General features: G+C 38.1%; 1 protein-coding gene across 1 annotated transcript in view; it reads left to right on the top strand.

Annotated features, from left to right (window-relative positions):
- Window positions 1–430: 430 nt before the first annotated feature.
- RAB18 (RAB18, member RAS oncogene family) overlaps window positions 431–22,271 on the top strand; it is a 35,369-nt gene continuing 13,528 nt past the window's right edge. The window contains exons 1-2 of the mRNA XM_060163585.1: window positions 431–665; window positions 5,199–5,254. Of these exons, the coding sequence (XP_060019568.1) occupies window positions 598–665; window positions 5,199–5,254 (124 nt within the window). The 5' untranslated portion in view covers window positions 431–597. The remainder of the gene's footprint in view (window positions 666–5,198; window positions 5,255–22,271) is intronic.

Raw genomic sequence — 22,271 nt, 5'->3', positions numbered from 1 at the left:
TGAGTTTACAAAGTGCCATCAGAAATTAACTCATTTAATCTTCATAATAATTCTAAGACGCCGGTCTTGTTCTTAGAAGTATAATTGTGCCGACTGAGGGGAACAGGCTCAGAAGTCTAGGTAATGCAAAGCGGTTATACGGTGGCTGGGACCTAAAACTAAGATAATCTGCCTTCGCGCACAAGACTCTTGCCACTGCAATGCAGCTGTTTTGAGCAGCTATTGAAATCAAAGAGAACCATACTTCCCTGACTCAGTCCTCTTCCGAGTACGTGCACCAAGGAAGGACGGTTAAATGAGGGCTGGAGAAAGGGAAGAGCCTGCGAACCGGGTGAAATCACACCCGGCGCTCTCCCTCTGCGCTTGCGCAAGGGAGGAGTTGCCCTCCCCGGAAGGACACCTGGGACTTGGGTTTGCGCCGACGCAGAGCTACCTCCAGGCGGAACCCGGGCGTGCGGGGCTCCTGCAACCCAAACACCCGGTGTGAAAGGAAGGTGGCCCCGGCGGGGCGGGGCGCATGCGCGGCAGCTCCCCCTGGGGAAGGGCTGAGAGGCGGAGCGGGGCGGCCAGCTGTGAGCCGAGCGGAGCAGGGTCAGGATGGACGAAGACGTGCTGACCACCCTGAAGATCCTCATCATCGGCGAGAGTGGCGTGGGCAAGTCCAGGTGAGGCGGCTCTGCGAGCCGTGACGAGGGTGACAGGGCCCTTTCCGTCTCGGTGGCCGCTGTCCCCTGGGCCGCGGCGGGAACGGTAAACGGCGACGGCCGGGCGCGGCCCGAGCTGGGGCGGCCTCCGCCCGCGGCCTCCGGGCCTTCTCGCTGCGCGGCCCCGCGGCCCCGCCACCCCGCCGCCCGGTCCACGGCCTCTGCCAGGCCCGGCTCCCTGGATCGCTTCGCCTCCTGTCGCACCCAGAGGAAAACAGTTCCGGGGCCGCCGCCCGGCCGGCGGTTTGCTGTAGAGGAGCCTAGGGCGCGGCGGGCGGGCTTGGGCCCGAGTTCGGCCGAGGGCGAGGCCTCTGGGCCCCCGGGCCAGGCTCCCTGCACCCCGCGAGTTGAGAGGTGTAGCTCTACCGCTGGGGTTTCGGCCGGCCTGCCTCGTAATACGTCAAGTTCTGCACGGGAAGTTTCGCGACGCCGTAGGTCGCATTCCTGGCCTATTACGGTGCACCCATCAACCGCTTTTTTTTTCTTTTTTCTTTTTTTTTAAATGAGTCAGCTGTGAAAGAACTCTTCAGTTTTCTGATTGCTTAAATAATTCACTTTAGCCTGAGAAGGTAGAGCTTAAGCTGTGGGCCGCTTTTGAAAATCAAGTGTGATTGTTACTTGTCATTGTGCCGCATCATATAGAGGTAAAAGAACACATTAGCATGTGTCTCTTCTTTCTTGGGGGAAAGTAACGTTGACAGTAGTTAGAGTTGAGTACAAGGGAAGACGTGGAGCCTGGGGCGTATCGCAAGAGGGCTGTGATTTCATCCACATCCTGGAACAAAGTTCTCCAGGTGAAGGTATCCTCGCCGTATGATTACGAGCTCCTTGTATTCTACGCTGCTTTGATCTTCAAATAATATACAAATTCCAGGAGCTGCAAGCAATTTCATATTTTAGCTATACCTCCTGATAAACTTATCTTTCACATTACTTCGTGAAGTCTTACTTTTTTTTTTAAATACTTGAGGGCTTCCCTGGTGGCGCAGTGGTTGAGAGTCCGCCTGTCAATGCAGGGGACACGGGTTCGTGCCCCGGTCCGGGAAGATCCCACATGGTGCGGAGCGGCTGGGCCCGTGAGCCATGGCCGCTGAGCCTGCGCGTCCGGAGCCTGTGCTCCGCAACGGGAGAGGCCACAACAGTGAGAGGCCCGCGTACCGCAAAAAAAAAAAAAAAAGAAAAAGAAATAAAATACTTGAGTATTTGAAACCTTACTCTGTAAATATATTCTGAAACTTTATGTGTTTTTAAAGCATGACAGTACATTTTCATAGTTTCTCTCATTTAATGTACTCTGTATGTTAGAGTGAGGGATTTGTACCTAAGAAGGAATAACTTAATGAAACACTATGGGCTAAAAAGATAAGTATGATGTGTGTGTGTGTGTGTGTGTGTGTGTTACTTAAAGGGCTGAATAAAATCATTTTCATGATCACCATCTATTGTATTTGAGGGTTAAAAAGCTAGGTAATATATAAACATTGTCTTAATAGGAATTCCTTGGCCTTGTGACCGTTTTCTTCTTGAGATGTGACCCTCATTTAGGTTAAGACATATGAAATTGCTGATTTTGAAGTTAGGAATGGTTGAATGTCCTTTCATGTGGTTCAGCCCCAAACATGGTGGATTGGCACCTTTTCTAAATGTGTTAGATGGGTGATTACTTGAAAGCTAACTGCAGTGCAGTGTTCACATAACTGAAGTTCTTCCTCTAGAGTAAAATCTGTTAAGTGGATTTACTGGTTCCCTTGGTTCCCTCCCCTCAAACAAATTTATTTGGATCTAATATGCTCCAGACTTTTTCTCAATAGTTAGTGGTGAATTATCAACTACTCACTGCAAAATTTTAACACCTTTACCTCTTTCAAGAAAGGATTGCATTTAAGGAGAAAGTTGGCTTATTTTTCTGGCTAGATATACATTTTTGGTGTATGTCATATGCTATGGAAAAAACTTTGAACACTTTCTGGATAAGATGAGAATAAATGACTTTAGAAGCCTATCTTTTTAAAGTAAGTACAAAAACACTTGTCATGGATATAATCTTACAGGGTTGTTCTAACCAATGGTTTCTATTTCTTTATAAATCTAGAGTTAGTGGAAGTGATGTATCACTTGTGTTGTTGAGAAATCATTGCACAACAAAGGACATCTTAACTAATTCAAACTAGTGGGTTATTTTTCCAGTTTATTCTGTACTTGGAGTGTAATGAGCATGTGTGAGAGGAGCCAGGAGATGAGAATGATGAAACTGGTGCTGCCACTTGTGTGACCTTTGTCACTCAGACACTCCAGGCCTTCATTTCTTTGTTCAAAAAGTGAGGTTGGGTGGAAATCTCTCAGACCCTATCAAGTGTTAAATGTGTAAATGGTCTTTGATTCCGTGGCTAGCCATAGGGAAGTGAAGAAGTAGCCAGGTGTTTCAGAAACTGGGAGGGATTATAGAGACCTTCTGTTATTTAAGTTGCTGTCCCTCCTGTGCCCCTTATATCCCATCCTTTTTGACCAATTTCATTTGTAAATTGAGAAATGCGTGTTAGTTATAATCGCACTGATTAATGACAGATTTGGTCTCCAAGTGGATTGGTGGTCTCCTTCCATCTATAGCTCTGCGTGGAGAGTATTTTGCTCCTTTAACTTTGAAAATATGAAGGCTTAAACGTACATCCTTTAGAGCAGTGGCTCTTAATCATTTTCGGGTTGTGGGTTCCTGTCAAATCTAATAGAGAAATAGACTCCCTGCCTAGAAAAATGTACACATAGAATTTAGAATACATTTCGAGCTAATAGTTTACCCCTGGCTAAGATCTGCTGCCTTATACTTGAAGTCTGTATTAAAATTTGTTGCTTTATACCCTTGTCTTTCCTGACAAAATACCATTAATGACAAGCAAAGAAAAATGGCTGGCTCAGTGTCCGCCACATTGTCGATGTTTAATAAATAATAGCCAATACCATTGTTATTATTTATGTTATTATGGTGTTATTATTACTACTCAACAAGGTTCTACGTTTTTGTAATAATATTTTCTTTGGTGACTGAGTATAGATGCACAACCTTTCTATTCTTAAATTGTGAGTAACTGAAATTTTCAGCGAAATCTTCACTTTTATTGATTTGAAGTTTAATGCTGGGCAGAGAAGAAAATTCTTATGAGTAGTGTTTTAAGATTCTTATTAGTGCTGTCACCTAATTCATGTTGGAGGTAAGTAAAATGAGTTATAGTCAAGAGTGTTCAATGTTAAGTAGAAAAATCTACAATATGATTCTTTTTACTTTGCTTTTGTGGTGCTGGTTTTATGATCAACAAAAAGCAAAACCAGGAAACGGAGAGTTAATCCTTCAAATAGAATTAATGACACTGGGTTCGCTACCAAGAGGCCATTACGTTTTGCAACCCTGTGGGCAAAAAAAAAATCTTAAGCAGCAATAATTATAATCTGTAGAAATATTCATACATTTTTTTGCTGCAATTCAGACATGAGATAGGGCTTGTCTTGATTTTATTAATGCAAATAGGTCAATAGAATGGTCTCGTCCTACTTAGGAGATAACGTGAGGGGCAGTTGATTAATTTTATATATCTAGGGCTTTAACAAAAGCTTAGATTTTATTTTGAAGAGCTAATAACTGACACTTCTGCCTTATGTTAAACAAAATAATTCTGGGAGACAAAATCTTGGAGTACTCTTACGGTATCTTTTCATTTCATGCCTTCCTTTCTAGTTTCTTTACCATTTCCTAGGTTTAGTCCTTCATGATCTCTTACTATAATCATGGCAGTTGTCTTCTGTTGTTTTTCTTGCATTTTATTGCTGGCATTAAGTTTTCAAGATAAAGAGAAGTTCCTGCCATTCCTTTCGGTGAAAGCTTTTGGTAGCTCCATGTTGCCTCCTTGATTTCATACACCCCACCCAGCATTTGCCAGAGGCTACCTGCTCTGGCCATCATGTGACCTTTCTGCCTTCACTTTTTATTATATCTCTTTCCACTTGGGTAATAGTCTTAACTACTTGTTTCAAAATGCTAGACTTCACACCTTTCTGTTTTTACCTGAATTCAGAGTGAATTATGCATTAGATTTTTTAAAAAATTAATTTGTTGCATTCCAGAAGACTTACTTTTCCCCTTTTTGTCCATGTCAGTTAAAGTGTCACATGTTTGCTAATATCATTTTCTCAGAAGGACATACCAATACAGTTAGAAAAAAGCAAAAAACACAGTCGTCTTCACATGTGGGGAATTGAGCAGGGGAGCATAGGGAACATATTTTCTAGTAAAAACTACTTTGCTTTTGGGACTCTTTAATTGCTGTTCCAATAATTTAATTCCTCTGTGTATACCTGCCCTGAGGCTGTATTTCTGGGAGCGGACTACATCAGCTATTCTTATCTGCATCTAACTAGTGACGAAATAAAACAATCAGGAAGATTTATCAAGTGATTAGAAAGAAAAGACAAATTACTAATCTGTCTTTTTAACATCTCTTTTAGCCTGCTCTTGAGGTTCACAGATGATACTTTTGATCCAGAGCTTGCAGCAACAATAGGTAAGCCTATGTTTAAAAATTCAGTAGAAATGCCAAATATTTTCTTGCTTCAGGCTGTTTCATCTAACTCCCCCTACCCATCCTCTCACCACCCCTTGCTTCCATGTCTGTCAAAATCTTATTTGTCTTTCAAGTCTTAACTTTGGTAGTCATTAAATTTCTGAAGCCTTTGTAGATCTCACCAAGCAAAAAAACGTCCTTTTCTGTTGTCTCATGGTACTTTTTTAACACTGTGGATATTACGATTATCTGTGTACACATTCCTGTGCTATGGGTTGTCTGTTATTTAGCAGCATACAGTCATTTGGATGTTTATTGCATGCCAGGCACTGTCCTGAGAGGTGGGTTATAATGTTCAAGAATGCAGACTTGGTCTCTGTCATAATGGACCTAGCAGTATCACCCAGCAGCAGAGCGTGTTAAGTTTGTATTTTTAGCACTCAGTACAGTATGTGGCATGTATTCTGGCAGCATATTTATTGATATTAGTTATTTAAGACTGTTGGAAGCAGTAATACATAGCTGCCTTTTAAAAATGAAATTTACATTGCCTGGAAGCGGCTTGTCACACCAGCTTGTTAGGGTGTATGAGAAGATAGAGCTAGATATTCCGGTGTCACATGTTTAGGGAGTAGGTGACAATGTGAAGGGACAAGAGACAGCTTGCAGCACTAGGGAGAGCTGAGTCAGAGCAGGATAATAGTCTTGGCTCTGCCTTGAACGTTGTCATCTTGAGCAAGTCATTCACTTCCTTGTCTTCTGTAAGTTGAGGAATTTTGGTGAGAGAATACATTTTTCTTCCAGCTCTAAAATTTCATGATCTGATGAGTAGAATGTAGTAAAGATGATCCTTGTGTTTCTATTAACTGGGTTGATTTTTTTTCCTTTTTATTGTTAAATAATTTCATACTTAGAGAAAAGTTGTAAAAATAGTTCAAAGAATTCCTGTATATCTTAATCAAATTCCCCAAATGTTAACATTTATCACATATGCCTTATCATTCACTGTCTACATACACATACACAGTATTCTTGCTTTTTTCAAATTGTTTGAGAGAAAATTGCAGAGTGTCTTCAATGTCTTTAACCTCTGAGTACTTTAATGTGTATTTTCTAGATGAACATGGATAGTGTTCTCCTGTATACAGACAGATTTCATCAGTTGTCCCACTAATGTCTTATATACCAAAGAAAAAGAATTGTTTCTGGTCCAGAATCCAGTCCAGCATCACATATTGAATTTTTTTTTTTTTTTTTTTTTTTTTTTGCGGTACGCGGGCCTCTCACTGTTGTGGCCTCTCCCGTTGCAGAGCACAGGCTCCGGACGCGCAGGCCCAGGGGCCATGGCTCATGGGCCCAGCCGCTCCACGGCATGTGGGATCTTCCCAGACTGGGGCACGAACCCGTGTCCCTGCACCGGCAGGCGGACTCTCAACCGCTGTGCCACCAGGGAAGCCCACATATTGAATTTTGTTGTCATTTTTCCTTAGTCTCTTTTAATCTGAACAGTTCTTCACTCTTTCTATGTCTTTCATGGCCTTGACATTTTTGAAGAGCACATACAGGCCAGTTATTGTAGAATATCCTTCAATTGCATTTGTCCGTGTGTCCTCCTGGTTAGATTCAGGTTATGCATTTTGGTCAGGAATTCCTCAGAAGTGCTTGTCAGAGCATGATGTATATTTGTGCCATTACTGGTGATGGGACTTGCTTCCTTAAGATGATGTACACCAAGTCTCTCCACTGTAAACTGTCATCCTGTCATTCCAACTATGGTGGTTTTTCAAATTCCATCCTTCCATTTCCATTTCTTATTTAGAATTCTGTAAAGGAGAATTCTTTGTTTCTTTCTATCAGTATGAGCTCACAGTGCCTCTAAATGTTTAATAAATTATATCAGGCATTACTTAGCTTTTGGATGACATGTTAACATTGACAGATTTACTGTTATGTGTGTAAAAGGGAATCATTTAAAACACTAGTAATTCAAAATCTATTTAATTTGGTTTTGGTATATCATTTGCTCCTTTAAAAAATCAGTTATTAATAAAACTTGATTTTGTTCAGAACATACCTGTTATTGGATAAGCGAGGAGTAGAAGAATAATAACTGGCAGTAAAATAAACTTGCCTAGAGTTAAAATTTTCCTAAGGGAGTGATCTTATATAAACTATAAATTATCTGTCTTCATTTCAAACCCAAATGTAACTGGGGACTTGCAGATTGACAGATCGTTCGTTGTCTTTATTACTAAAAAGGCTTTGCTTTAAAAGCAAATACCAAGATTGTAGCATACTGATGAGAATATACATAATTTGTTCCCCTTATGGGCCTTGGGTCTTGAAAAGTATCTTTTACATTTTGGCATCAGATAATTTTCTGCCTTAGGTTATAACCAATATACATGAGTTTTTGAAATAAAAATAATTAGCCCAGTTGTTACTGGCCATATGAAAATTAGTATTTACCTCACAGTATAATAGTAAGGAAAGCACACCTTTATCTTTCAGTAATACAGTGAGACACTCAAGTTTCTGTCTTGTATAACATACTCTATTAAGGTAATTATTGGATTTGGGGCTTGAAGATGGTACTATAGAGTTGGCATTTTCATCTTTTGCTTTCTGGCAATTGACTAATAACAAAGAGAGGGAGAAACTAAAACCCCAGCCCCGTAGACCACTATACTAGAAGGCAGCTAAAACACCAAGCCACAAAACAGGTGGAATGGCTGCCAAGAGCAGTGGGGACAGACAGGCCGCCTGCAGGAGAAAGTAGGCGATGCCAGGGCTGCAGAGCTCGGAGCCAGCAAGAGGTGCTTCGTGAGGTTGAGAGGCCCACTGTGAGGTGCAAAACCTATATCCCTTGTTTGTGAAAGCGAAATGGCTTCTTAAGCTAATGGCAGGAGTTGCCCTGCATCTGGTTTGGTTTTAAGAAGTTGGGAAGGTGAAGCCAAACAAGGAGTCATACAAACCAGCCATTTTTGCATTTTGTCTGTCTCTGTAGCAGTCGGGGAGGAGATAGATGCCTTTGAAAAACCTCAAGGTTGCCTATCTCCTCTGAATGTTGAGAAATAAAAAACTAACTGATTCTCATGTAAAACCCTGAATCAAGACAAAATTTTTCCAGTGCAGAACTGATCCACTATGGCTTTCTGCATGAACCTCCTGCAAATAGCTTGTCCGGGAAAACCTCACCACTTTCAACTATGACTTAGTAAAAAAGAATCCAGCTCAAGGCCACTACCACCATTCAAGAATCGAAAAGGAAGAAAGGAATGGAAAAACAAAGGACAGTTGAAGAATCCTCACCAGAAAAAAATATTGCTGTAAAGAAGATGAAAATAATGACCAAACATTTTGCCATGAATTTAAAAGGCTTAATGGAAATATTTATCAGTGAGAGCACAAAACAGTGATATAAGAGGTCGGGGAAGAGATAGTGCGACTACATGAGAAAATGCAGTGTGAGCTGATTGAGTGGAAAGAAAGAAAAGATAAGAAAATAAAACCATCACTGAAATGAAGGTGAGATTGGAAGGATCACAAGGGACAGTAGAAACTGGGAAACACAATAAAGAACATAGAAGCTAGGAATGGAAAAGTGGGTAGAATTTACCAAAATGAATAAGAATATTAAATTAGAGTGAGAAAATGATAGATATGGAAATCAGAAAAGGAGATTTTACATAGTATGTTTGAGTCTTAAAAGAAGAAACATAATGAAACACAACCAATATTTAATGATATATAATCCAAGGTAACGTATCTGACATAAAAATAAACACACAGACAAAATTGTAAGAATATTTTGACCAGGTTTTTGTTTGTTACATGGGAATATTTGGGGGGGAAATAATAAGCATTAGATTTCTCTTTTTGCTATGGTCAGGCCATAAGATGGTGCTTAATCAGGTCTTTACCTGAGGTATTTAATCAACTGCATAGATACAATTGGTTGAAATTTAAGCATGGATATAGAAAGTAGTTACATTAACTTTATATAGTATGATCAAATAGGCAAAATTTGCTTTTTGTTTTTGTTTTTTTAATTTACCCTATTTTAGGTAACCTTTGAATACAAAAAGAGCACTTTAAGTAAAAATTTTCAAGTAAAAAAATTAGAAAATTTAAAACTGGCTCTCTACTTAAGACAGGCTCACAAACTATTTCTTAATCTTTAAGACTTATAATTGTTACAATATGTGAAAGTGTTTTTTGAGGGTTGATACATTTCAACTAAAGTTAGACAAATTTTGCTTGTTGTTGGTTGACTTTAGATCAGTGATTCTTATCACTCCCTTGGTAAGTTTTTAGAAATACCCATGACTGTTTGGCTTCTAAGGGCAGGTGTCAGATAGATTTCATACACAAGTTACCTTATAGTTTGGGCTTACTTAACAGAAAGATAATTTAATTAAAATGCAAAGTAGTTTACACATCTTGTTTAATGCCACAACATAAACTTGTTAAAATACTTGGGAATATGAGATAATTCAGAAAGTAAAGTAGAACTATTCTATTTCATAATATTTCATTCAATTAAACATGTTAAAGTAATAAAAATGGCTCTGACATTTCTTTCTTTAGAATAATGACAAATGGTCTTGATCATATATAGATTGTTTCTTTCTTCCATTCTACTTACAGGCTTTATTAGGAAAGGTTGGGATGTTCTTTGTATGCCTTTTCAGCACTGACTAATGGTTGATAGACCTTTTTATACTGAAATGTCCTTGCCTTCCTAGATAAGCCTTCACTCATTTTGTTTGATGTATTTCTGGATTCTGTTGACTAATTTAGAATTTTTACATCTATTTTTATATGTAAGATGGACTCTCCTTTTTTGTATTTTTAAAAAATCAGAATTTGGTATTAAAGTTGTATTAGTTTATACAATGAAGGAGCTTTCCGTCTTTTTAAATTGTCCTTACTTGCTTAAATACTACTGGAATTATCTGTTCTATGAAGGTTATATTTCATCTGAGTCAGTCTGATCCAGCTTCTTCCTCACTGTTACAACCTCTTCATGTTCTCTGTTTCTTAGGACAGTCTTAGGAGTGCAGCTAGGAAGGAAAATCCCAACTCACTTGTTAAGTTAGTTGCATGTAGTATCTTTTTTTTTTTGGCCAGTACACAGGATCTTAGTTCTTGGTTCCCGAGCAGGGGTGGAGCCCGTTCCCCCTGCAGTGGGAGCACCAGGCCACCAGGGAAGTCCCTGTCGTATTCGTTTAAACTCTTCATTATCTGTGTTCACGTTCCCTCATTTCTAAACTTGTACATTTTTTTGGTCTGTCTTTTCCTTAAGGAATGTATCTATTTTATTGTTTGAGGAATTGCTTTATTTTTCCCCTCTTTCTCCTTCCTACTTTTATTTTGGTTTATTTTGTTAGTTTCTTAAGATGAGTATTAAGTTCCCTTCTTTTTAGTCTTTATTCTTTAATAAAGATGTCCTCTAAGAACAAGTTTTACTGTGTCCCATAGGTTGTGATAGGCTGTTTGTTTTTCATTGCTCTCTGCATAGTTTAAATTTTCAGTTTTGCTTTCCTCTTTGAATATTTGAAATCTTTGATTTAGGAATGTGTTTCCTAATTTCCAGGCTTTTTTTGGTCATTTTATTTCTTATTTATTGGATAATGACTTCCATTTGGAGTAAAGCCACCCACCCCTCTGCCAGCCTCATGTCCATCAGCAAGAGTCAGGTTAGCCTCAGAATTTAGCCTACTTCTGACAAGACCTTCCTCCACACTCCTCTTTCCCCTCCAGATGTTCTTATCTTGCTACTGCTAGCCGCCATAAGACCATCAGGCACCATAACCATTTTTCCCTCTAAGTAGTCTCCACGGAAAGCCCTGGTGTCTCTTCATTTCCCAGACTTGGATCTTTGTAACCTTGTTCACCGTCTTTCCTCGCCTCCAGTGCTCACTCCTTCTCAGCTCTGTCTTCTGGGGGAGCAGAGCACTTAGCACATTTCATTGTTAATACTTTTTAGGTTGTTTGTAAACTGAGACTTGGGGATCTAGGTCCTCCTAATCTTGTTCTCCTTGGATCCTTAAAGGTTTTATCGTATCTGTCTTGATGCCCCCTCTCCTGTTATCCTCTACCCCCTCCCCCAAAATAACTAAATAGCAGATAAACCAGGAATTTTTATATTCTTTCATGAGAAGGGGGAAATTGACTTAAAGAGATTAATTAATAAGCTGTTGGCTATCGAGACCTTAGTAAGAGGGCTGAGACTAAATCCAGCCTCCTGACTTGGTATTCTTTTAATTACAGCACAGAATTACAACTCAGCAATGAAAAAGATCAAACACAGATTTGAACAGAATGTCAGAAATGCTAAACATAAGAGGGAAGCAGCAAAATTAGATTTATCAGTTAATTAAATGTAAATGGGTCCAATTCTCCTAAAAATTCACATTGCCAGATTGGAGCTGAAAAGTACTTAAAAGAAATATGGAAAGGTTGAAATAAAGGGATGCACCAGTATAGAAGCAGAGGTGGTAATATAACATGATTTAAGGTAGAATTCAGGGCTAATGCACTGGACAAAATCAAATAGGATATTATGTAATGATGAAAAGCCAAATTAATTAACAAAACAGCTATAATAGTCATAAACAAGTAGGCACCAAACACAGAAATGATATATAAAAGCAAATCTGTTTAAAACACAAGAGAAGAATTTGATGAAAATACATTTATATTAGGAAATTTGTTATGTCTCTTTCATAATTAGATAGATCCAAAAGATACAGATAAGGTCATGGGAAATAGAATAACACAGTCAAGAAATATTTTGAATGAAGAACTAATTATTTTAAAAGCCCATGGAACAGTTTTACAAAATCCATCTTTACTTCGGCAGCAAAATAAATTGGAAAGAAGCAGAAATTTTACATGTTCTCTGATAATTTATTCTTTCAGAAAGTATTTTTGATCTATTATGTTCCAAGTAGATAGCAATATTTTTTTAATTATGATATAGTAAAATTGACTTCTTTGGGGGTATAGAGTTCTTTGAATTTAATATGTGTTATAACAAATGTATATGGTTATGTAATCGCTACCACAATCAGGATACCAAACAGTTCCAACATCCAAAAGAGTTCCCCTAGTGCCATCTTTTTTCAGGCACACTTTTTCCCCGTCTCTATTCCCTGGCAGCCACTGCTAGGTCTTTATCACTATAGTTTTGTGTTTTTGAGAATGTCATATAGATGGAATAGCGTGTGTAACCTCCAACCTGAGTTTTTTCACTTAGCATGATGCCTTTGAACTGCCTCTGAGTTTTTGCGTGTCAATAGTTTGTTCCTTTTTATTGGTGGGTTGTATTCCATTTCGGAGCTGGTTAGGTCATCTGCCCATTGTAGGACATTTGGGTTGTTTCCAGTTTTTGGTGATAATAAATAGACGTGTTAAAAACATTTAAGTACAGGATTTTACATGAAAATTAATTTTTATTTCTCTAGAGTAATTACCCAATAATGGAATTGCTGGATCATATGGTAAATGCATATTTAACTTTGGAAAACAGTCTGTCCATTTTTTTATAAAGTGGTTGTGTCATTTTACATTCCCACTAGCAGTATATATATATATATTTATTTATTTATTTTTTGCGGTACGCAGGCCTCTCACTGTTGTGGCCTCTGCCGTCGCGGAGCACAGGCTCCAGACGCACAGGCTCAGCGGCCATGGCTCACGGGCCCAGCCGCTCCGCAGCATGTGGGATCTTCCCAGACCGGGGCACGAACCCGTGTCCCCTGCATCGGCAGGCGGACTCTCAACCACTGCGCCACCAGGGAAGCCCCTTTCCTGTTCTTCCGTAGCCCCATCCATTATACTTAGTATGGTCAGACTTTTACATCGTAATCATTCTAATAGGTGTGTATTGGTAATCTCATTGTGATTTACTTTGCATTCTCTAATGACTTATGATGTTGAGCATCTTTTAAAGTTCTTATTTGCTATCCATATGTATATATTTTGTGTGTGTGTGTGAAGTGTCCAAGTCTTGTTCAGTTTTTAATTGGTTTTTTTCTTATTGTTGAGCTTTGAGTTCTTTATATATTCTGCATATAAGTCCATTATTAGATGAAATATGCTTTGTAAATGTGTTTTTCTTAGTCTGTGGCTCCTCTTGTCATTCTCTAAACAGGTTATTTCTAAAAGCAGAAGTTGTTTATTGTGATGAAATCCAACTTACCAATTTTTTTCTTTTATGGATGATGATTTCAGTGTTATATCTTGTGCTCAACAGATGATTGCAATGATTTTCTCCCGCATTTTCCTCTAGAAGTTTTATAGTTTTTTATTTTACACTAGGTGTATGGCTCATTTTTTTTTAAATTTTCACTTATAATGTTCTTTTTTAAAAAAAATTTTATTGGAGTATATTTGATTTACAATGTTGTGTTAGTTTCAGGTATATAGCATAATGATTCAGTTATACATATACTTACATTCATTCTTTTTCAAATTCTTTTCCCATGTAGGTTATTACAGAATATTGAGTAGAGTTCCCTGTGCTATACAGTAGGTCCTTGTTGGTTATCTATTTTATATATAGTAGTGTGTATATGTTAACTCCAAGCTCCTAATTTATCCTTCCCCACTCTATGTTTCCCCATTGGTAACCATAAGTTTGTTTTCGAAATCTGTAAGTCTGTTTATGTTTTGTAAATAAATTCATTTGTATCATTTTTTAAAAATGAGATTTCACATATGAGTGATATGATATTCGTTTTTCTCTGTCTGACTTACTTCACTCAGTATATATATATATATATATAATCTCTAGGTCCATCCATGTTGCTGCAGATGGCATTATTTCGTTCTTTTTTATGGCCAAGTAATATTCCATTGTATATATCTACTACATCTTCTTTATCTGTTCCGCTGTTGATGGACATTTAGGTTGCTTCCATGTCTTGGCTATTGTAAATAGTGCTGAAGTGAACCTTGGGGTGCATGTATCTTTTCAAATTATGGTTTTCTCCAGATATATGCCCAGGAGTGGGACTGCTGGATCATGTGGTAGTTCTATTTTTAGTTTTTTAAGGAACCTCCATACTGGTGAGCTTTCCCATTCATAATTTTCTTGTTTCTAGCTGTGGCCTTTTCTTTTCTGCCTAGAGAAGTTCCTTCAGAATTTTTTGTAAAGCTGGTTTTGTGGTGCTGAATTCTCTGACCCTTTGCTTGTCTGTAAAGCTTTTGATTTCTCCATCAAATCTGAACAAGAGCCTTGCTCAGTAGAGTATTCTTGGTTGTAGGTTTTTTCCCTTTCATCACTTTAAGTATATCATGCCACTCCCTTCTGGCCTACAGAGTTTCTGCTGAAAAATCAGCTGATAACCTTATGGGGATTCTTTTATATATTAATTCTTGCTTTTCCCTTGTTGCCTTTAATATTTTTTCTTTCTGTTTAATTTTTGATAGTTTGATTAATATGTGTCTCAGCAAGTTCCTCCTTGGGTTTATCTTGTATGGGACTCTCTGTGCTTCCTGGACTTGAGTGTTTCCTTTCTCATGTTAGGGAAATTTTTGGCTATAATCTCTTCAATTATTTTCTCAGGCCCTTTCTCTCTCTCTTCTCCTTCTGGCACCCCTATAATGCAAATGTTGGTGGGTTTAATGTTGTCCCAGAGGTCTCTAAGACTGTCCTCATTTCTTTTCATTCTTTTTTCTTTTTTATGTTCCACAGCAGTGATTTCCACTACTTTATCTTCCAGTTCTCTTGTTGTTCTTCTGCCTCATTTTTTCTGCTATGGATTCCTTCTAATGTATTTTTCATTTCAGTTATTGTATGGTTTATCTCTGTTTGTTCCTTAAATCTTCTAGCTCTTTGTTAAACATTTCTTATATCTTCTTGGTCTGTGCCTCCATTCTTTTTCTGTGATCTTGGATCATCTTTATTATTGTTACTCTAAATTCTTCTTCAGGTAGATTGCCTATCTCCACTTCATTTAATAGTCCTTCAGGTTTTTATATTGTTCCTTTGAAACATATTTCTCTGCCACCTCATTTTGTCTGACTTTCTGTGTTTGTGGTCTCCATTCTGCAAGCTTCAGGATCGTAGCTCTGCTTGCTTTTGGTGTCTGCCCCTGATGGGTGAGGCTGGTCATGGGGTTTGTGCAGGCTTCCTGGTGGGAGGGACTGGTGCCTGTCCACTGGTGGGTGGAGCTGGGTCTTGTCCCTCTGGTGGGCAGGGCCGTGTCAAGAGGGTGTATTTAGAGGTGGCTGTGGGCTCAGTATGACTTTAGACGCCATCTGCTGATGGGTGGGGCTGTGTTCCTGTCTTTCCAGTTGTTTGGTCTGAGGTGTTCCAGCATGGGAGCCTGTAGGCAGTTGGGTGGAGCTGGGTCTTGGGGTCGAGCTGGACATCTCCAAGAGAGAACACACCGATTAATATTCCCTGGGCACAGGAATTCTCTGGTGGTCCAGCATCCTGGACTCAGTGCTCCCACTCCAGAGGCCCAGGCCTGACCCTATTTCCTGGCTTCTGGGGTCTCCTGAGGCCACAGTGCTGTAGGTGCTGCAGCAAAAACACCTGAGACCTTTAGGTGCAGGTAAAATGCCTCAGAGTGCCTCATACCTTTCACATCTTTTGTGAGATTTAGCCCTAAGTATTTTATAGGTTTTTATGTACAATGGTAGTAAATTTTTAAAAAATATTGTTTCTTTTCATTACTATTATATAGAAATCATGTTGATTTTTTAAATGTTTATTTAGTGTCCTCCAACCTTGCTAAACTTGCTTATTCGTTCTAGGTGCTTTTTTAATCCCATAGATTCCATTGGGTTGCTACATTCTTCCTTTCCAATCTGGATGCCTTTTATTTCTTGTTTTATTGCCTTGGCTGAAGATCTCCAGTGCAGTGTTGTGATGAGAGCTGATATCCTTCTTTTATTCCTGATATTAAGGGGAAAACATTCAGTCTCTACCACCGAGTGTGCTGTTAGTTGTATCTTTTCATAGATGCTGTTTATCAGGTTGAGGAAGTTTCCTTCTATTTCTGGTTTGCTGAGAGGTTTCATTAGGAATGCATGTTGGATTTTGTTAAATTCCTTTTCCACATTTGTTGAGATGTTCATATGAAGTTTCTTTTTTGGTTTAAAATAGTAAAATCCACATTGATTTTTTTTATCCCCATGTTATTATCAACCTTTCATTTCTGAAATAACGTCACTTGGTTGTGCTGTACTGTTCTTTTCACCTATTTGGATGACTTATGGTAAAATTTTGTTTAGGATTTTCATCTATGTTCATGAGGGATAGTAATCCGTAGTTTTCTTTAATTATAGTGTCTTTGTCTGGTTTTGGTATCATGGTACTATAGAACTCATAGACTGACTAAGGAAGTATTCATTCCTCTTCAGTTTCCTGCAAGAGTTTGTTTGTAATGGATTATTATTTAAATGTTCAGTAGAATTCATTTGGGGCCTGGAGTTTTTTCATGGAAAGGTTTTATCCACAGATTTAAATTCTTTCATAGATATAAGATTCTCCGGTTATCTATTTTTTATTGTGAAAATATATATAAGATAAAATTTACCATTTTAACCATTTTTAAGTGTATGATTCAGTGGCACTAACTATGTTCACATTGTTTTGCAACCATCAATACTATCCATTTCCAGAACTTTTTCATAACCTCAAACAGGAACTCCACCAATTAAGCAATAACTCCCACTCCACATTTCCTCTCAGTCCCTGGTAACTTGTTCTACCTTCCGTCTCTATGAATTTGCCTGTTCTAGATACCTTGTATTAGTAGACTTATACAATATTTGTCCTTTTGTAATTTGCTTATTTCACTTAGCATAATGTGTTTAAGGTTCATCCATGTTGTAGCATATATCAGAATTTCATTCCATTTTATAGCTGTATGTATTGGAATTTCATTCTATTTTATGGCTAATAATGTTCCATTATATGTACATACCACATTTTGTTTATCCATTCATCTGTCCATGGACACTTGAGTTGCTTCCACCTTTTGCCTTTTGTGAATAATACTGCTGTGAACATTGTTGTACAATTATTTGTTTGAGTTCCTGTTGTCAGTTCTTTTGGGTATGTACCTGAGTGGAATTGCTACATTATATGGTAATTCTATTTTTAGTTTTTTGAGGAACTGCCAAACTATTTTTCACAGTGACTGTGCCATTTTACATTCCTACCAGCAATGCACAAGCATCCTAATTTCTTAATGTCCTTGTTAACACTTGTTATTTTTCACTTTTTTCTTTAATTGTAGCTGTTTTAATGGATATGAAGTAGTGTCTCATTGTGGTTTTGATTTGCATTTCCCTAATGGATAATGATGTTGAGCATCTTTTCCTGTGCTTGTTGGCCATTTGTGTATATTATTTGGAGAAGTGTCTATTCAAATCCTTTTCCCCATTTTTGAATAAGGCTTTCTGTTGTTAAGTTATAGGCATTCTTCATATATTCCAAATACTAATCCCTTATCAGATAACTGGCTTGCAAATATTTTTTTCCCATTTTGTGAGGGTTTTTTTCCCACTCCCTTGACGTTGCCCTTTGATGCATGTAAGTTTTTAATTTTGATAAAGTCCAGTTTATTTTTCTTCTGTTGCCTGTGCTCTTGGTGTTATATCCAAAAAATCTTTGCCAAATCCCATGTCATGAAAAATTTTTCCTATCCTTCTAAGAGTTTTTAAGATTTAGTTTTTACATTTACATCTTTGATCCATTTTGGGCTAACTTTTGTATATGGTGTAAGGTTAGGGTCCAACTTCATTCTTTTGCATCTGGATATCTAGTTTTCTGAGCATCATTTGTTGAAAGGACTGGCCCTTTCCTATTGAATGGTCTTGGCTTCCTTGTTGAAACTCAGTTGGCTATATATGTGAGGGTTTATTTCTGGGTTCTCTATTTATTACATTGGTTTCAACGTCTGTACTTAATGCTAGTACCATTGTTTTAATTATTGTAGTTTTGTAGTAAGTTTTGAAGTTTGAGTCCTCCAACTATTCTTTTTTTTCAATATTGTTTTGTTATTTAGTGCCTCTTGTAATTCTATACGAATTTGAGTGTCAGCTTTTCCATTCTGCAAAAAAAGCTCTTAGAATTTTTATTGGATTGTGTTGGATCTGTAGATAGCTTTGGGTAGTATTGTCATCTTCACAATATTAAGCCTTCCAACTCATGAACACAGCATGTCTTTCCACTTATTTGTGTCTTCTTTAATTTCTTTCAGCAGTGTTTTGTAGTTTTCAGTGTATAAATATTAAAGCTCCTTGGTTAAATTTATTCCTGAATACTATTATTATTATTATCATTGTCATCTATTTTAAAAGCATTTTATTCTTTTTGATGCTACTGTAAATGAAATGATATTTAAAATTTTTCTTTTTGGATTGTTCATTACTAGGGTATAGAAATGCAACTGAGTTTTGCATGTTGATTTTATATCCTGCAACTTTGCTGAATTCACTTATTAGTTCTAACAATATTTTTGTATGTGTATGGAATATAATCATTAGGATTTTCTACATATAAGAAATGTTGTCTGTGAACAGAGATAATTTTACTTCTTCCTTCCCAATATGGATGCCTTTTATTTCCTTTCCTTGCCTAATTGCTCTGGCTAGGACTTCCAGTACTCTGAGCATAGAAGTGGTGAGAGTATGCATCCTTATCTTGTTCTGATCTGTGGGGAAAAGCTTTCAGTTCTTCACCAAATGAGTATGTGATGTCAGTTACAGGTTTTTCTTATGTATTCACTTGTGTTTTCTTCTGCATTCTCTAATCTGCTGTTAATCCCATCCTGTGTATTTTTTTTTTTAATCTCAGACATTGTCGTTTTCATCTCTAGATGTTTGGTATGGGTTTTTAAAATCTCTCTCACGTCAGCTTAACTTTCTGAACATGTGATATACAGTTATGTGTTTTTAATATCCTCTTTTGCTAGTTTTAACATCTTTGCTAGTTCTGAGTCAGTTTCTCTTGATTGCTGGTTTTTCTTTTGATAAGGCAGATGATTCCACTGATATGTTCTGGTTTCCCATTCATTGGTATTTCTTTACAGTGTAGTTGATATTACTTTTGGTAAATTTTCATGTCTCACTTATTGCTTGTTTCAAAGGCTTTATTGGTTATATTATCTAGTTTTAACTAACTTAACCTTCATAAAATAGGCGTGTGCCTATAAAAAGATTCCTGCAGAGGAACAGAATTGAATATTGTATTAAAAATGCAAGCCCAAATGAACAACTAGAGAAAAGCTGAAGTGACAGTTCTTCTATGATTTTGTTATTTATGATAAGAAATATATGTTTGGTTCCTAGCACTGAACTCCGAAAACCCTTGGATTTTCTTAAGTGATAAGAATCATTAAAGATGTCTTTTGTTTTTCTTTTCTTTTTTTTTTTCTTTTTTGGCTGCACCACGTGGCTTATGGGATCTTAGTTCCCCGACCAGGGACTGAATGAACCTGGCACCCAGCAGTGAAAGCACCGAGTCCTAACCACTGGACGACCAGGGAATTCCCAGGATGTCTTGTATTTTCATAACAAGCCTTTTTCAACCACACCTGAGTTTATGTTAATGATGTGACTTCTAGAAAGCCCCTAAGCATAGAGGCTGGTTGCCAGGAGAACCAACCATGTATTGGGTTGGCCCAAAATTTCGTTCAGGTTTTTCTGTAAGATGCTATGGAAAACCCAAACAAACTTTTTGGCCAACCCAATAATTAGAGGGTTGGAACTTTTCAGCCCTATCTTACCTCCCTCACTTCCAGGGTGCGGAGAGGGGCTGGAGGTTTTGTTTAATGACCAAAGGCAAATGATTTAATCAGTCCAGCCTCCATAAAAAAACCCCACGGGTTCAGAGAGCTCTGTGTTGGTGAACATGTGGAGGTACTGGAAGGATGGCATGCTTGGAGAGGGCATGAAAACTCTGTGTCCCTTCCCCATACCTTGCCCTGTGCCCAGATCTCTTCCCTCTGGCTGTTCCTGGGTTGTATCCTTTTATAATAAAATGATAATCTAGTAAGTAAGTAAACTGTTTTCTTGAATTCTTTGAGCTACTATATCAAATTAATCTAATTGAGGAGGGATTATGGGAACCTCTGATTTATAGCCAGTTGGTCAGAAGCACAGGTAACAACGTGGACTTGAGATTGGACTCTGAAATGGGGGTGTGGCAGTCTTGTGGGACTTCGCCCTTACCCTGTGGGATCTATCTCTTAACTTCAGGTAGATCGTGTCAGAACTGAATTGAATCGTGGGACACCCAGCTGGTGTCCCTGGAAAGTCAAAGAATTGGTAGTTGTGGGAAAAACCCTACGTATTGGGTCACAGAAGCGTTCAATGTTGTAGAGGAGAAACACAGGAGTGTTTTTTCCTAAACAGTCTGCTTCTATTATGAGCTCCTTGTTTGTCATCCACATGAGAAGGTTGAAAAGATAGTTTAATCAAATGTAGTGAGAAGTTGGCAAAATAAAATTTATCAGAAATATTCCCACTGCTGCCACCAATAAGGCAAATTAACAGCCACTTGCAAAACAGAAGACCCAGACTTGGTGAAGAAGCAGTTTGAGCATCTAAGAGCTAAAGAGATCAATGTCTGCACACGAGATCCACCAGAGGAACCAAGGGAGGATGAATGAGAACTGAAGGTCCTGTGTCCAGGAGAGGTACCCTTTCAGGTTGCCTGTCTCTTGACTTTGATGGTAGGACTCCAGGGGCAGTGTTTCCTGAGGGTGTTATCTGTAGCTTTCAAATCTAACATGTCAGAAGAGTAACTTGGAGACAGTTATTGATATGCAAATTATACGTATGACAGAGAAAGTCATTAGACTGCCAAGAAATATATGCAGGAAATTATAAAAGAGAAAGAGGATATTGGGGGAGGGAAGGAGAACACAAACATTCCGGGAACATTGAGTTTCTTTTCCTGGGTAGACTAGCTGGTAGCAGTCTGCCCTTGAGCAGATTTGTCTTAGGTGTTTAAGAATAGAAAAGTTCTTTCTATCTTCTCTGAAGAACCTTGAGAATTTAACTGTGGAGCATGTGTGACAGGCCGTCTCTTTGCGATGTCTACCAGTGGCCTTCATTTAGTACCTCTACCAAGTCAGAACCATTTCTTCATCCACATTTTCTCAAGTTTGGGTGTCTTTTTTTTAAGCTATATGAGTAAAATGTAAATAATTTCATATTTTTTATAAAAATGGTGTGGCAGATTTCTTTATCTAGACCTGGTGAATACAAGATTACTTAATATATAGAATTTTTTGTTTGTTTTGCCTCAAAGAAACTGCACTTAGGTTTTCCTTGGACTGTGCAATTGGCACTGTCCTTTAACTTGTGGTTGCCTGACATTCTAGGAATGACTTCATCAACTTCTTTATCACCTTAGCCCAAGACACCTGTTTTTTTTTAATCTTTGGCATGCAGAAAGACCTGGTGTAATGCATGTTTTGAAATGCGTTTTTATTACCTAATTTGTGTGTGTAATGGATTATCAGAAATCATCCAAGAATTACTAATATATTTCCATATTGGCGACAGGTGTTCTAGGAAGCATTTAGTATTTGAGCATTTACATATATCATCTTAGTTGTGGCTGTTTTGAATTAATTGTGATAAGCTAAAATCTCTTGAAAGTTTCTTTCCAAGTGTCTTGAGTTAATATTTTCCCTCTGGCCAGTGGGATAGACTGCACATTATTTCTGATACTCTCTTAAGACATGTGGGCAGTTACTGTCATTTAAGCCAGATTGCATGTGTCAAGTCCTTTTCCAGGGCAGGGAGAGGTTTTGGGGGCTGCTGTAGTAGAGCCCAATGTGACTTCTTACGGAACTTGTCTTCTCTTCATGTAAATCAGTACATACAGATTTCACTGCTCTTCGAGCACTCCTCTTTAACTTATGAAGATTCTTAAAGGATTGGGCATAAACGTTTTTGTGTGTAAATTCTCTTTTGCAATTGTGCAGTAGCAAGTGATTATTGATAAGGTTATATAAAATGAATACTGTTTTTTAGG

The sequence above is a fragment of the Lagenorhynchus albirostris genome, chromosome 1 (genome assembly GCF_949774975.1).
Source record: "Lagenorhynchus albirostris chromosome 1, mLagAlb1.1, whole genome shotgun sequence".
In the NCBI taxonomy this organism is placed as follows: Eukaryota; Metazoa; Chordata; class Mammalia; order Artiodactyla; family Delphinidae; genus Lagenorhynchus; species Lagenorhynchus albirostris.
This window is presented reverse-complemented; position numbering and strand designations above follow the sequence as displayed.